At 41.6% G+C, this 17065-nt stretch overlaps 1 protein-coding gene across 1 annotated transcript in view; it reads left to right on the top strand.

The window, feature by feature from the left end:
* Positions 1 to 872: 872 nt before the first annotated feature.
* Positions 873 to 17065, top strand: part of NOSTRIN (nitric oxide synthase trafficking) — a 55850-nt gene continuing 39657 nt past the window's right edge. Inside the window, exons 1-2 of the mRNA XM_028123444.2 lie at positions 873 to 959; positions 11017 to 11102. Coding sequence (XP_027979245.2) covers positions 933 to 959; positions 11017 to 11102 — 113 coding nt within the window. The 5' untranslated portion in view covers positions 873 to 932. The remainder of the gene's footprint in view (positions 960 to 11016; positions 11103 to 17065) is intronic.

Here is a 17065-nt window from a genome sequence, read left to right as displayed (position 1 = left end):
ACCACAAGGCAACAGGCCATTAGCTGAAAACCTAAGGACTGACAACTGGGTGCAGAGAAAGCAATAAATGGTAAGTTGCTGATAGTTGATTTCTAGTTCTGTTTACCCTTTTGAGTAATAATAAACAAAAAAGGGAGGGTGAACATAGGAAAATTCTTCTTAACTTCATAGTTTAGCCTCTTGGGCTGAGAGTGAGGGTTGGGTTGAGTTTGGCCCTGTGATGTGGTTAATGTGTGCCCTGCTCCCCGACAGACTTTTCTAGACATTTTCCCAGCATAGTTATAGTTCTGTGGGTGTGGTCCCAGTTGTTTGGTACCTGGCCCTGGGGTGATTTGGGACAGGGGAATAGTGACTCGGAGTGTGTGTTAGATAAAGAGGTGGTTGGGGTTCTGAGCTCAGGATTGGTCAGTTTGCATATCAAAGTCACACTCACAGGCAAATTGTTTGCTATCTCCAAGAATTAGCTAACCCTAAGAGGGGCAGTCCGCCTCAGGTCTGAAAGGCCCCAACATGCCAAAACGTCATAAAATAAAGAAAATTTTAAAACGTGATAAATACAGCAGGCCAGGAGATTATGCATCCTCCATATCAACCCTGAACACCCAAATTACTGGGACACTTGACGGCTTCTGGGCCTTCTAGCAAGGTCAGGCAATTTAGGACTCAGTATTCTGCCCTCTAAGTATTCACAGAAGTCATTCTCAACAGCTCAGTCCAGCTCTCTTGACCCAGAGCAGCTCTTTGCTTTTTCAGGAAACAAACGGGATGAAAGTGCCGGGCTGGGACTTCCTCCTCGGGGTGTTTGACCAGGACTGACGTACTCGAGGCCCTTTGAATACGGGAAGTCCAGGACACACCCAGCCTTGATTGTAGTTTCTTGAACGCTGAACACTGGAGCGTAGGTAAAAGGACCGAAGGAAAACAATTCCAATATGAGGGACCCACTGACAGATTGCTCGGTGAGTAGCTCAGTGTGGTGAGTTTAGATACTACTAATGGGTTTTAACTTAAGAAATTTGAGACGTTCGGAAGACAAATATGTTTAGATATTGGCCGTGATTCAAAAATCTTGTGGTTTTTCTTTGGTTCTATTTAAAACAACCCTTTCTAGCAAATGACAGGGCAGGTTAATTGTCATCTTTTATTCTCATATTGTTGGAAAAACTTCAAGGGGGTATAGCATCATATTTGCTTGCAGATGGAGGCTGTTTGGAAAACATTCTTAAGATCTGCGCCGATGGGTGCCAACATGGTGTGTAGAGTGGCTACACAAACACTCCGAATCTGCAGCCAATTTGAGGCTCTGAGAATGAAGTTAGGGTGGAAGATTTTGGCATATTTCCCCATATCATGTAAAGTCCAGAATTGTAAGGCCTGTAAGTGGAAGGACGGGCCCCCCACCCTGCCCAGCCTCCCATGGTTCTCACACTGGTCCACCAACATGTTTGTTTAGTCCTGGGAGTGTTCTCAAAAAAAGAAGATGGGTCAAAAGTCCAAAGATGGTGTGTGGTTGTTGACAGCAATAGTAGAGATGAAATTTAGGAAATAAGGAGCAATTAAAATAAGGCACGTAGGGGCATATATTCTCTGGATGTAAAATAATCAAGAATCATCAGGGTGTTAGCTCAATAAAGGGTGGCAAAAAACTAAGATTGGTGACATCAGAAGCAAAGGGTTGCATTCATCTCTCGAGTATTTTATCCAAAAAACCCCAACAATTACCAACTGGGGAGAAGCAGATAAATGAGGGCTGCAATAAAGCCATAAAGAAGAAGAGCAACAGAGAATTACTGGTTTCATTTGTGTTTATACATTGGACAAAGCACAGGTTTAGAGAAGGTGGAGCTGTAAATGCGACCCCACAAAACGAGTTCATGAATCAGACGGGCTTAATGAGATGAAGTTGTAAGGGCTAATAACATTAATAATGACCATGTAATAGCAGGTTCTGTCTGCTTTTACTTTTTTAAATACAAAAGTAAATATGTGTCTAATGTAAAAACGAATTCCAACAATATAGTTGTATATAGATTCTAAGATGGAAAATTCTCCCCTTTAATTTCCTCCATCCCAATCTTCTCTCTATTGGTAAGCACAGATAATTTTTTGTTCATGTATTTGCTGTTTATTTTTCTCTCTCTGCATCTGCTCCCTAACCAAATGTTAACCCCTCTCCTTTCTTCCCACTGATATACTCTGATGACATTTTTGCATAGGGGTGGTTGAGTGAGACAGGGATGGGGTAAGTGGAGGCAAAAACTTGACCTTAACAGTCACCAAAGAAGAAAGTCATGACCACGTGAAGAGGAGATAGAAGAGAGAGAAACTGGGACCAAGTTAATTTGACGCAACAATAACATGAACACGCACTAATCGCCTAATGTCCTTTTCAAAGGCTGCCTTCAGATCAGGATCTGGGAGACATGTTTCCTTCTAAGCAGCCCCCCAAGAGAACCCGTCACCACATGTGTGGGTCAGCCTCATGCTCCCTCCTTAACGTGCTGAGAGGTTCTTCTCCCTCAGCTGAGCTACGTCCCCAGGGACTCCCATCCTTGTCCACAACTTGAAGGTTATCTCTCTGGGCCGGGTGCCATCAAAGGTAGTCTGGGAGTCAAGAAGAGGCGGATATCCCTTCAGCCAGGTTTCCCAAATCCTCTAAAGTCATGGAATCTTTATTTATTGGCAACTGTTTCATTTTCAAGGGTTCACGTTGATTTCCTGGCACAGTTCTAGTTTGTGCTTGGGGAATAATGTTGTGTGAAGGTGAAGCTGCAGTTGGGCAGCAGAATAAAACAAAGGGATGGACTGCCGATGAATGCTTCCTGAAACATGGGCATGGTTTTGTGAGGAAACCAAACAGAACCCAAAGTTTAACCACCTGCAAAACGTCTCATTCTGTCCTTAGGGTTGCATGGAACACAATTAATTCATAAAGCCTTAGCTTACCTAGTTTTTAAGCTGGTCTGCCCCAGTGGATCCATGTATGAAAATCAGTGGTTACATGAAATTCAATGGGAAAAATGTGCCTCTTTGTTTCTACTAATTTCTCACTGAAATTTAGAATTTACTTCAGAGGTGCCTGGGTGATTCAGTCTGTTAAGCGTCTGCCTTCGGCTCAGGTCATGATCCCGGGGTCCTGGGATCGAGCGCCGTGCTGGGTGTCCAGCTCCCTACTCAGTAGCCCCCCTCATGCCCCTGCCTCATGCTCATGTGTGCTTTCTCTCTCTCTCTCTCTCTCTCTCTCAAATAAAAAAAAAACCCTTTAGAATTTACTTCAATTCTGAATATAAGCAACAAACTTCAGTACTACCACAGTGTCTGTGATTTGTAACCAAAAAAAAAAATCAGACATTTTTATATAATATTATAGTGGTTGCAATTATCTAGAAACATTGTTTACATTCCGTGTGATTTAGAAATTTGGGTTATTCTTAAGACTTGTTATTTAGTATGTTAATTTAAAAGCACACATAATTTTTAAATGTTTTCATAAATATATATCAATATAATGTTTCTTTTGCAATCCTATGTTATTTTATCTAATGCATTTAAAAATATTCTGAGTAAAATATAGATTTCACAACACAGCCAAAGGAACCATAATACAAAAAAATATTTTAAAATCTCTTTTTCAGTTCATGCTCCAGTGACCAAGATAGGCTAATAGCTGGGCTATTCCACATCAAACAGCCTGGTCAGAGTCTATGCTCAGATTATTAGTCTCCAGGGTAGCACAAATATTGCCTAAATGTTGTGTAGGCTTTTAACTAATCTTAAGAGTGTCAGAACTTATTTGAGGAAGATTTTTAAAGTTCTGTTTTTGAAAAGGAACAGAATTGGCTCTGGGCCTTAATGTCTTGATGCCTCTGAGTTTAGCTTCTATACCTACAAAAAAAAGAAAAAAGAAAAATGCTAAGTGAAATAATTTTCAAATCCAGGTGCAAGGAAATAGACAGGAATCGAATTATCTCCAAGTGAAATACTCTAGTCATTTTTCTTCAAAAGCAGCACCTTCCTATGAAATAATGCCACAGAAATCATGGGCAAATAACAAGCTGTAACCAAGTTTATGTTTTTACTCACTTGTACGGTATCCAGGTAGGGACCTGCCAAAGCAGGCATTTTGGGCTCCACACAGTCTGTCCCTTCCCTTAACATTATCAGCTAAGGAAGCAGTAACCCGCCAGGCTGTGGGACGGCTCCTTTAACCTGGCTCACGTGCCAATCTGGGCTTCCCATCTCAGTGGCTCAGCCTGGGCCATGGGATGCTCACTTGCATTAAGATAGAAGATAACGTTACAATGGTCCATGGCTTCTGAGGGATTCGGGTTCTTTGCAGAGATAAGGAGGCAGATTGGGTCTGACCACATAGATGTCCTGTGGCCCACAGCATCCCTGAGATAATGTGATATGCCATCCACATCTCACGGGCCTGTTTCCTCTTGTAAAGTAAGAGGAGAGGATGGAGTAGACTATGTTCTTTAATGTTCTATATCTCATAACTTATGATGGTTTGCCATGGGGATTCCAGATCTTACCTAGATAATCCCTTAGTTAAAAGAGCAGTGGTTTGAAATATTATCCCCGTGAATCAAGATTCACATGAAATCATAGCACAGTGCCTGTCATATGAAAGGCATCAAACAAAAGCTTATTTGATTAAATATAAGTGGAATATCATGGTTTATTTAATACTATGAGGATATCACTGTCCAAAAACTTGCCATACGCCATTTAGAATAGAAATGGACTTTTTGGGAATAACTGAATTTAACCTTAATCATTCAAATTGTGGAAAATCAGAAAGAACAGTTAGTCCAGGGTTGATACAGTGCATTTTATATTGTTTAGAAGTTATCTAATTATTCCATGTGCCCATTACTTTGATTCCTCCATTTTTGGTGACGACAACATTTATACAAAAGAATTTGCTTACAAATGCTGGGCAGAAATATTTTTTTGAAGACTGAATGGGAAATGCCTGTGTGTACCAGTTTTCTTGGTGAAGAGTTTTTCTAGGGGCTCAGAAATGTCCCAAATATTCCACCACTTGCCTGAACTCCCTTTATCAGGGAAAAAAATACATAACTTTTTTCCTATTAATTAATAAGCCCAGGGAGAGACAGCATATTAATAAAAATTCCTATGGATATGTAAGATCAATAGTATGGTCTTTTCGTGGAATGAATATTTGGTAGGGGTGGGGTATTTGAAAATTCAACGGGTGGGGAAAGAACACCAAAAATTTACCTTCCATATGATTTTGACTAGAGAAAACACTTCTTGTGCTGGTTGATGACATTAGGAAGCCATTTGTACTGATCATAATACTTAAAGGTAACTATTACTCCGTGTAAACTTAGTGCAATTATCCTGATCAGCTATTTATAAATATATTTATTTCTGATGGTTTCTCTAATTGATCGGCTCCCCTAATATTTCTAATCATGGATCTGCCCCTAACTGATGAAGTTATTCTCAGCTCTTTGGCGCTTACCTATAAAATAAAGGGACTAGACTTTAGTGGTTTTCAAGCTGTGCTCCATGGAATCCCTTCAGTGGCCTCTCTGGTGGATGAGAGTGGGTTGGGAAGGAGAGGTGAGAGAGCAGAGGGAGAGCCAAAGCCAAGGTCAAGAGATCTCATCACCTTAAAGTACACGTGTTCCAAGATTTTCTGATCTCATACACACAGGACAAGATCGTCCTGGGTTCTGCTTTGAGATTTATGCAAGTCTGCTTTTCACAGATTTTGTCTTTAAGTCTGAGTAGATGGTACAATGATGAAAGGTACAGAATCACTGTTTCTAAAGAAGGGCTTATGCTGCACTAATGGAAGTATTCTTAGCAACTCTTTTATTTATCTATGTCACCTTTATCTCAGGGGAGATCAGGGTTTGTTGGGGAGTGTCCGGTACATTGCATATGGGGTCAAAGATAAAGATTCTCTCCATTGCTCTAATAAGAACATCCTGCTGTCATCCTGATCATGAACTTAACAACAACATAATGTAGTGAGAAGCTTCTGGACTAGCGTGTGCCTGGGCATCCTGGAATTTGGTGAATGGGTTATAGGTGTACCTGAGACACGAATCTTGACAATCTTCAAATTGGCAGGATGTGGCTGGGGCGGGGGGGTGGAAGAGCTCCCAGGCCAGTTTCCTCTGCCTTGAACAAGTTTGTCCATTTACCACACACTGTCCCAGTACAAATATCATTTTCTTTTTTTATTATTTATTATTTTTTTTAAGATTTATTTATTTGAGAGAGAGAGAGACAGAGCACAGGGGGGAGGGGCAGAGGGAGAGGAAGTGAGGGTCTTAAGCAGACTCCACGCGGAGCAGGGAGCCCAATGCAGGGCTCGATCCTAGGACCCTGAGATCACAACCTGAGCCGAAACCAAGAGTCAGATGCTTAACCGACTGAGCCACCCATGTGCCCCCAAATATCATTTCTTAGGTGTGCCATGATATGAAAGCGTTAGGAAGTACCAGTCTGTTAAATAACAGGAAATCATCTTCTGAAATCTAAAACCGGCAGGCCCAGGATCAACTGAAGCATAAACTGTGCTTTGCTTTAAACAGTTGAGTTTGAACTTGGGAAAGACAGGGACTCCCCACTTTCTCACAGGATCTCCAACGCCCCCCAAAACAACTGAGTTTTGAATCAATGGCTTAGAAACTTTCAGGGCTGTCTGGCCTCCTAGAACTAGTCCCCTGGAGATAGTATTTTAAAAACATGTCTTGGAGAGGTCTGATGGCCTGATAAACAGAAAAATTCTCTCCTGGTTCTTCTCATTTCCACCTTGGTTAGGGGCAAGATTTCCCTTCCAAGCCCCCATCGTCACGCATGGGGTCTGAGGAACCCTGTTCTCTCCCAGGACTGTTGGACGCAGACTCCTCAGGTGATGGGGCTGGTGTGGGCCCATCCCCTAGGACAGCTCAGCTCACAGTCCCTTCCCTACACTCCTGGCTCTGCTGATGGTTCTTCTCATTCCCAGTCTGAAGCCTCCAAAATCCTCTAATCCATGTCTCTGCTTTGTCTTCTCCCAGCCCCAGCCTCATAGTGTTTCAGAGCAGGAGAACTCACCCTGCAAGCATGCACTGGAATCTTTCTCTCTTGTGCATGGCCCCCTGGTGTTTTTGTTGGGTCTTTGTTTCTGCTTTGCTGTAGGCTGGAGAGCAAAGCAGATAGGACATTACATAAAAAAAACTCACAGTTTAATACCGTGAAATATTTCTAAATAAATCAAATAGGAAAGCTACAAGACTTACAAAGAAAATCATAAAATTTTATTGAACATAAAATAAGATGAACACATGAAAAGACTTACTATGTCCTTGGATGGGAAGTCTAAATACCATAAAAAAGTCAATTTCCCCAAATTGATATATATATAATGCAATTCCAATTAGGATCCCAACAGGGATTTAAAAAATGTAATTAGATAAATCTTCATATGGACGAATAAATGTCCAAGTATAGCCAAAGAAATTATGAAAAGGAAAAAACAGTTGGTTAAAGAGAAAGCAGAAGCAAAATGTTAAATATCTCTATAACTTAGGAAGTGAGTTCATAATGGGTGTCATTATTATTATCTGTATCATTATTATTTTATGAAACAAAAATGTTTCGTAATTTAAAATAAAAAGTTAAAAGACTGTGTATGAGTTAGAGCTATGTTCAGCTGCACATTTTATTTTTTTTTAAGATTTTATTTCTTTATTCATGAGAGAGAGAGAGAGAGAGGCAGAGGGAGAAGAAGGCTCCCTGCTCCAATGTGAGACTCAATCCAGGGCCCTGGGATCATGACCTGAGCTGAAGGCAGACGCTTAACTGACTAAGCCACTCAGGCACCCTCAGCTGCACATTTTAAAATAAGAGTGGCTTTTAAAAACCCCTATTATTGTATTTTTCTCACACAGAAAGTAAGTCCAAAAGTAGAGCGCTGAGGGCATGTGTGGTCCCCATCGGGAACCCAGGCTCTTTTTCTCTTTCTGCTCTACCATTTTAGCACATGGTGTCAGCCTCAAGATCACCTTATGGCATCATCCATCATTTTTTTCTTTCTTTCTTTCTTTCTTTCTTTCTTTCTTTCTTTCTTTCTTTCTTTCTTTCTTTCTTTCTTTCTTTCTTTCTTTCTTTCTTTCTTTCTTTCTTTCCTTTCTTTCTCTCTTTCTTTCTCTCTTTCTTTCTCTCTTTCTTTCTTTCCTTCTTTCTTTCTTCTTTCGTTCTTCTTTTAATTCAATTTAATTAACATATACTGTATTATTAGTTTCAGAGGTAGAATTCAGTGATTCATCAGTTGCATACAACACCCAGTGCTCATTCCTTCAAGTGCCCCCCTTAATGCCCATCACTCGGTTACCCCACGCCCCTCCCCTCCAACAACCCCCAGTTTGTACCCTGTAGTTAAGAGTCTCTTAGGGTTTGCCTCCCTCTCTGTTTCCAACTTACTTTTTTTTCTTTCCCTTCCCCTATGTTCATCTGTTTGGTTTCCTAAATTCCACATATGAGTGAAATCATATAGTATTTATCTTTCTCTGATTTATTTCGCTTAACATAATACCCTCTAGTTCCATCCACGTCATCGCAAATGGCAAGATTTCATTCTTTTTATGGCTGAGTAGTATTCCATTGTATATAAACACCACATCTTCTTTATGCATTCCTCTGTCAAACTTTCCATAGTTTGGCTATTGTGGACATCGCTGCTATAAACATTGGGGCAGCCATTGCTTCTTAAGTTCAGGTGTCAGGAAAGAGGAGGGAGACAACTTCACTGAAACCCCACATAATACTCTCACCCAGGCTTCCTTGCAAAGCATTTAGTCACATGGCTTCACCTAAGGGCCAGACACTGAGAAATAACTTTATTCCAGGGACGTAAGCCCTGCTAAACGTGTCCCTATTTTCTTCTCATGATACCTCTGTGTGATTTGTGGGATGTTATTTGGTGGTGTGGGAAGAAAATAAAAGTCTTAGGGGAACGTAGTGAAAATGTTTAGGCAGTGGAGGAGCAGACAAAAAAACTAAACAGTTTTAAAATGCTCGCTAAAACTTTCCCACTGTACCTATAAGGGGAGGAAGGGGGCCTTATAATATCACATCGTTCCTATGACAAATTATTTTTATGGAAATAAAAATGACTTGGCTGCCAAATAGTGACTTTACTCTCATGACTCAGAGGACAATCACTTTCTCATGACAGCCTACATCTAAACCTCACTATCGGTATGTTTTGCTGGCTCTGCCAAGAGCTTTAAAATTTGTAAATTGTTGGCTACAATTATTTTCAGAAAATCATATTTCAGATGCTAATCCTTATTTCAGCTTTTTGAGACAAACTGGAATATCTGGCCATCGTGGGCCACATTCCCTTGGTCCAGAGCAGTTGGGACAGCTGTCTCTCCAGCTCGCTGTCCCCACCCTGCTGCTCACTCAGGTGTTGACAGGTGCCTGCAGTCACATGAGTTTGCAAACCTTGCTTTAGGAGTTAACAACGTCTTTGTAAAGAGCTTTCCTCCCTGACCACTGTCCTTGAGCCCAAGGCAGTTTCATCAAAGCTGTTTGCTACTCCTGTGTGTCTCCCAAATCCTGCCCTGGCTTGCTGTGCTAAGTTCAGAAGGAAGTGAAACCACTGCATGAAGATAAAAGAATTTGGTATCTATAGGATTGTGTTCCTATATCCTTGGTATTGGTTCTTTCCAGCCCCGAAGGTCATTTCTTTAGGTCCTTTCCTCCTCCATGGCCCCGTGTCCTCTGTTTGCTACTCTGCTTGCACCATACACCAGGTCCCCCTTTGACAACTGAAAGGCTACCTGGGCCCTGAGAATTCACGTATGTGAACCTGCCGGCTGCATAGTAGGTGCTCACTGAATGTGAGCTCTCAATGCAGTGCCCAGCTGAGCGCCCCTGGAGCGCTGGAGGAGGCTGGCTCATCAGATGAGCAAAGAGCTATAGTATGGCGCTCGTTTCATAGAGGACTTTCATCCTCTTCTGTAAAAATCTCATTTTATTTTTTTAAAGATTTTATTTATTTATTTAAGAGACTGGGGGCAGGTGGGGCAGAGGGAGAAGCAGACTCCCTGCTGAGTGGGGAGCCCCAGTTGAAACTCGATCCCAGGCCCTTGGGATCACGACCTGAGCTGAAGGCAGACGCTTAACCGGCTGAGCCACCCAGGTGCCCCTAAAGTCTCATTTTAAAAAAGGCAATGAGGTATCATAACTCCCAGATGGAAACTCTGAGGGAGGGCTCTTGGGACCGTTCCACCACCTAACTGAGCTACTCTGTGTCAGGAAAGCTGCAGAATTCATTCACATTTACTCTCTCCATCTGAGCACTTTTACAATATAATTTTCAGAGTGACATTGTGGAGTTCTAAATCAAATGACAAAAACTTTCCCTTGGAAATCTTGTGTCTGTAGGCCAAATTCATATAGGAATGAATTTCTAAAGGTTTATTCAGACATGTATAAAAGTTTGGTACAACAAAAATGTTCAACTCCTCGTTACAACATTCTTATTACTAGAGTTAAATGAGATATAGAGGAACCGGGGCACATATTACCAACAAGTTATTCATTTACATCTTCATATCGCAGGCCCCCAAAACATTCACTTTAAAGAGTTTGGGGTTTGACACCCAGGAATATTATTGTGAAGCTTTGGGGGGGGCAGAAAGTGATTACTCAGTATGCATATTTCAGAATGTACTTTTAACCATCCTGGGAACAATAGAAGTGACAGGAAGTCAGACTTTAAAATCACCCCACTGCTGAGTCATTGCCTGGGGAGAAACAGACAGACCAACTTTATTTTTGAAAAGTGTTCCAAGATATTTCATATCCAGGCAGAAGAGACTTAATCTTTATTTTAGGAACGCATCCAAAAAGTGTGCGTCCCCGTAGCTGCATGATCATTTACAATGACAGTCATCATTACGGAGCATTGTGAATTTATAGGAGTTCTACCTTTGGAAGTGCTCATAACCCATCTGTGCATCTTTTCTTTTTCAGTATAATAAAGTGTACAAGAACCTAAAGGAGTTTTCTCAAAATGGAGAGAATTTCTGCAAGCAGGTCACATCCATTCTTCAACAAAGGTACAAAACGCACGTTTGCAATAAACAGTTCTTCCTCTTTAGTTGCAGCTAACAATATGACTGGAGGAGTGATTACAAGCTGTCCTACTTTCCAGAACTCGGTGTTATATTTTGGTAGTTGAGAGACTGATTTGAAGAGTGATTCTCCTCTATTGCACATTTATCCCTTGGGTACCATAAAAATCAAGAAACAACAGGAAGTAATTCTGCTTGGGAAGGCTCAGTCAAGTCTCTTTTAATTCCTCAGACTGAGTTTATCACCCCCTCCTGGGGCACTCCCTTGTGCCTGTGTGTCCGCCATTATTGTACTGCCCACACTGATGGCAATTATCAATTGATATTTCTGTCTCCCCTACAAGGGCAGGGGCTATGTCTTGCTCATCTTTGTGTCCTGAGCTTTGAGAGTCTGGGCTTTTGACTTTGTCAGTAAATGTCTGATAAATGAAAAGTGACCATTTTCAGTATTACCTTGTCTTAATGCTAGATGTGATCAGGTGTCAAGTTGGTGACTGTGCTAAAATGAGCACCCTTAACTCAGTCAAGAAACTTACAGAAGTTCCTGTTTTGAATTGGGCCATAAAGGGTCTTTAAGCCATTTCCCTACATCTAGACAGCTCTATAATAAACAACTCTAAAGAGACCTCCAGAAGAGATTGCATATTCTTTTAAGGTAACCCTTTCAAATTTAAAATAATTGCGTGTATGGTAGACATGGGCCAATTGCATCCTGCATTAGTAAGACAAGAGCAAAGGAGAACATTAACTTTATCAGGAACCATACATGAGGCCAAAGAATGATGTAGGAAAGCTCAAACAGGCATTTATTAAAAGAAAAAAAAACCAAAAGAACAAAAAACAAAAATAGGTTTGTCAAACAGAGTCAAAAAGAAAAAAATTAAAGTAAGTTACTTCTATAGCCAATTGCCTTGATTCTATGAGAGGAACAGGTAGGACCAATCTGAGAGGGAATCTCTCCTGTAAGAAATATTTTTTAGTCTCAAAAGAAATTATTTAAAATATGACCAGTTAGCTATTATACAAATTCAACCCATTACCTATATTAGAAAGCACTTCCCTCCTGCAGATCAGGGAGCATCTGTAAATATATTAGCTGTGCATGTGACCTGGGGTAGAGTCATTTGGACTTTGATTACCTTGGTGCACCTGTGTTCAAGATTCGTGCCCAGTAGAGACCTATGAAGACAGAAGGCTGGTGGTAAATAATGCCTGGCAAACCGACTCAACAGTGAACAGAATAAATTTGAGGGCATCACTACCCCCAAACTGCATTATTGCTTTTCCCTTGTCCAGGTCACTTATGACACCTCCACCCTGCCACACATGTCTACTTTACCTATAGCCAGAGCCCTCATTTCTGACCTGTGTCTCTCTTGAAGTTGCTTCCTCGGGCTACCATCTTTCCTAGACTTAGTCATGCACAAAGCCTTCCACCCACACGTTCTAGAGCAGCAAACGAGCTCTAATGAAGAAAAAACACTTGGGTAGCTAAGAATATTTCTCTCCATGGTTTTACCTTCTTATGGAGCAGAATTTAGAATTTGAAGATTCTTTTTTAAGATTTTTTATTAATTTGACAGAGAGAGAGAAAGCGCAAGCAGGAGCAGCTGCAGGCAGAGGGAGAGGGAGAAGCAGGCTCCCCGCTGAGCAGGGAGCCCGATGGGGGGCTCCATCCCAGGACCCTGGGATCATGACTGGAGCCGAAGGCAGACGCTTAACCGACTGAGCCACCCAGGCGCCCCCTAGAATTTGATCTAAAGAATACTACTGGTTAGCAAAATTACATGCACTTTTCTGGGATAAAAACTACATAGCATAAATACAAAAGGGGAATCTAATATTTTACCCCGACCGCAAAATTATGCTATATATTAGGTCATTTATGCAATAGGTGCTTTCCTATTTTGTAAAGCTAATTAATTAATTAATCAGTTAATTTTAAAATATGAAGTCATTAACATACAGTGGAATATTGGTTTCAGGAGTAGAATTCAGTGATTCATCACTTATATACAACACCCTGTGCCCAACAAAAGTGCCCTTACTACTCACCCCCATCCAGCCCATCCCCCACCCACCTGCCTCCATCAAGCCTCTATTATTCTCTATCATTAAGAGACTTATGGCTTGTTTCCCTCTCTCCTTTTTTTCTTTTCCCCCTTACCATATGTTCATCTGTTTTCTTTCGTAAAGTTGATCTTATACAATTAAATAACTTCTCCTTAACCAAGATGCCATTTGAGTTGCTTTGTATCCATTCCTGGTAAATGTGCTTTTGGCAATGTCTCCTCACACCTGAACTTCAGGCTCTCCTTCCTTGGCTCTGCTGTTGGATCATTTGGGTAACTGAAGGATGTTCATCCACACTAAAAGAACAGGTAATTTGGGAGAACTGTTTTCTAATGGACACAAACTCTCTATTAATCCATGAATATGTAACACATTGTGTTTTTTCCATCTGTATTTCTATGTGTTAACTGGCAAAAGAGAGGTCACTTCGCATGCCAGGATTGGGTTATTTCTTTCCCATGGGGAGTGATTCTGAAGGTTATGACGTAGAAAATTTTGAAGACAAATCCAGTGGCCAGCATAATAAAAGGTATCGTGAGGGAGCATATGGGGCTTCTTCGAACTAAGGGTATCAGTCCCATAATATACATTCAGCAAATACTTGTAGAGTGAATGAATAAATAAATGAAAGCTAGCTAAGGGTTTATTTTCTTATTATTACACCTACATTACTCTTCCTACAAGGTGTTTGAACTGAATTGACATCATAACCGTGTCAATAGGAGGAATGGTCATAACGTAGCTGCCTTACTCTTTCCATTCTGAGAAATCAGGATTTATTACCCTAGATATACAAAAGATAAAAAAGCTGTTTCCCATCAGCCATTCAGACATGAGTGCTGGGCATATTGTCCTCTTCGTTGGGTAGACTTACTACATATAAGTCAATGATTCCTTTCCCTTACACTAGAAAAATACATGGAAAGCCAGTACTTTTTATAAAAATGATCCTGTTACTTAAAGTATAGACAAGGAATAAGAAACCCCATCAGGCACGTAAACGGTCCTCTTGGAATACAGATATCCTACATTACTAGAACAAGGTCTCTACTGTCCTTGGATAATAACAGTTCCAGACACCTTGCTTACGAATCCATGGGAATGTGGTTCTGCATGGCAGTTTCACATTAGCACGTGGCTACAAGAGACAGCATCACAATCAAGCTTTAAGTCCAGATAATGCTGCATTGCCAAGCTCAGCTGCCTACCAATTTGTTCTAATTGGTGGTGATGGAAAAGCACAGTTGTTACTGAAACATCATTTTGCCTGGAAATTCTGCAATTCATGGTCATAGTTAGCTTCTTTTATCCAATTAGTGGCTTCACTTTCCCTTTGTTTGTAGCAGCAACTCCGATTTAGCCAGAAACACACACCAGCTCCCAAGATGCCTGACGTCAAAGTTGCTGGGTTCACTTTAACACAATCACAGATTGGACTTAAAGGACAAAGGCACATGCCCAGAAACTGTTTGTGAAGGTTTAGTCCCCTGCACCTTCACCGCTAGTCTTTAAATGGGCTTTCATGGGAAAATCAACTGTTCCTCTGTAAGGAAACTCAAGATCAGGTTTTCAGATGGCAAGTGCCGCTGCTCTGGGCATTAAAAAATAAATAAAAAGAAAGAAAAGAATAAAACAAAGGAGGAAATGTAATTGGTCATCGTTCCATCCATGACTCATTATGGATGCTGTCAACAAAGGAATAAATGATAGAAATGAAAACGTTGATAAATCCTAACCTTTTCTACTCTACCCCTGGTCTGGGTGATCAGAACTTCCACAACTTCAGCTCTTTTTTTGCATATTGAAGACTTGCACATGTGTGTTACTAGGCAAAATGTCTTATCTGTACTCCAAGCCATATAGCCAACACTCTGTTGGACATTTCCACCTGGGTGTCCCATGGAACCACAAATTCAACCTATCTATGACAGAGTGTATCAACTTTTCCCCAAAGCTGCTACTCCTGGATTTTCTTACCATGGTGACTAGGACCTCTGCCCACGCAATCAAGCCCAGTACCTGGGAGCCGTCTATGACCCCTTCCTCTATCTCACCTCACAACCAAGCCTTCGTGTGTCTCCTCACCTCATAACCAAGCCTTCATGTGTCTCTCTTTTAAACGCCTTCCATACCTATAGCTTTCTTCTCATTTCATGGCCTCTGCCATTGTTCTGGGAAAAAAATTTCTTAACCTGTTCTTCTGTCTAGGAGTATTGTCTTGAAGTGGTGTAGTTTGTACACTGCACAAGATTACCTGGCTGAGGGGCTGAGTGAAGGCAGAAATCTAACCCACTCTCCACCCTCAAGCTTTGCACCCTGAACCTGAGCTGTGTCTCTTCAGGGGATCTCCTTTTTCTAATCCAAGTGAAGTTACCTCGACTAGGGAGCTGATGAGGGCCCTGTCCCTGTCTCTCTAATGCATCTTCCACTCTGTGGCCATGACCCTGTTTCAGACTCTTCACAGACTTCCACGAGCTTTAGTATAAAATTCAGCCCTCATAGTATTTTATAAAAGGACCTTTCATAAAGGGGGCCTGACTTCTTATCTAGCTTGTCTCTCTCTCCATCTACCCTTGAGCCCTACCCCTCTGCATCTTTTGAACCACTGACAGTCACTGCCCCCCCTTCATGCGTCTGTGGCACCTGTCCCACTAGCTCCCACCCACCATCATGGGTCTCTGAATTTGTGCGTGCTGTATCCTCTGTCAGGTAGACACTTCCTCACCTTGGTTACCAGTCTCCAGTCAATGCATCTTCAAGACTGGTTATCCCATGTGAGCTTTCCTTGACTACCGTCCCATCTCAAAATGGTACCCCTCAGAGATGCATAGAACTAATGCTTATCTCTGCTCTAGACCCTACTGCCCTATACTGTTATAGTCTGTTCACTTGCCTGTCTCCTCCACTGGAGGCTGAACTCCTTGAGAGTCTGTGTATCCCCGTGACCAGAACAGAGCCTGGCACAGAGCAGGCATTCAATAGATGTTCACTGAGTGAATGAATGTGTTAATGTAGGAATGACTTCAGGCACTCATAATTTTCAAGTTAGGCTATTTCTGAGGAGCAGCAAATTAGTGTGTCAAAGAAATTAACTTACATACTATATAGAATATTATTTTGAACAAAAGCTAAAAAAGAATGACAAAACCATGGAAGACACCATTTATCCAGCACAATCTTCAGATTAGGCACTGTGTTAGATGTGTCTTATACTTGGTCTCTTTTAGTTTTTTTTAATTCTTACAACCCGAGGCAGTGTGAATGTACTCTCATCCATTCCTAATATACAGAGGAGGACGTGGGAAAGAAGATATATTTTGATTTCTACCCAGCTCAACGCAGGCTTGGTGTAAGGGCATCTGACAACTGGGCAGGCAGTTTGGGGCACCACTACTGTGGGTGTTCCAACGTGTTCAAAGGCCCTGGTCCAGCTCCCTTCAGAGTCTTTTTTTTTTTTTTAAGATTTTATTTATTTATTTGAGAGAAAGAATGAGAGAGAGAGAGCACATGAGAGGGGGGAGGGTCAGAGGGAGAAGCAGACTCCCTGCCGAGCAGGGAGCCCGATGCGGGACTCGATCCCGGGACTCCAGGATCATGACCTGAGCCGAAGGCAGTGGCTTAACCAACTAAGCCACCCAGGCGCCCCCTCCCTTCAGAGTCTTAAGGTCCTCTCTGGGAAGGGACATCAGCAGCCATTAAGCCCAGTAGCTTTTTTTTTTTTTTTAAAGATTTTATTTATTTATTTGAGAGAGAGAGAGAATGAATTGGGGGAGCAGGAGAGGGAGAAGCAGGCTCCTCGATGAGCAGGGAGCCTGATGCGGGGCTCCATCCCAGAACCCCGAGATCATGACCTGAGCTGAAGGCAGATGCTTAAC

This window comes from Eumetopias jubatus, unplaced genomic scaffold (genome assembly GCF_037043125.1).
Source record: "Eumetopias jubatus isolate StellerSeaLion01/CBP00866 unplaced genomic scaffold, mEumJub1_p1.0 scaffold_3, whole genome shotgun sequence".
NCBI classification, from domain to species: domain Eukaryota; kingdom Metazoa; phylum Chordata; class Mammalia; order Carnivora; family Otariidae; genus Eumetopias; species Eumetopias jubatus.
Note: the sequence above shows the minus strand (reverse complement) of the source record. Positions and strands in the feature narration are given on the sequence as shown.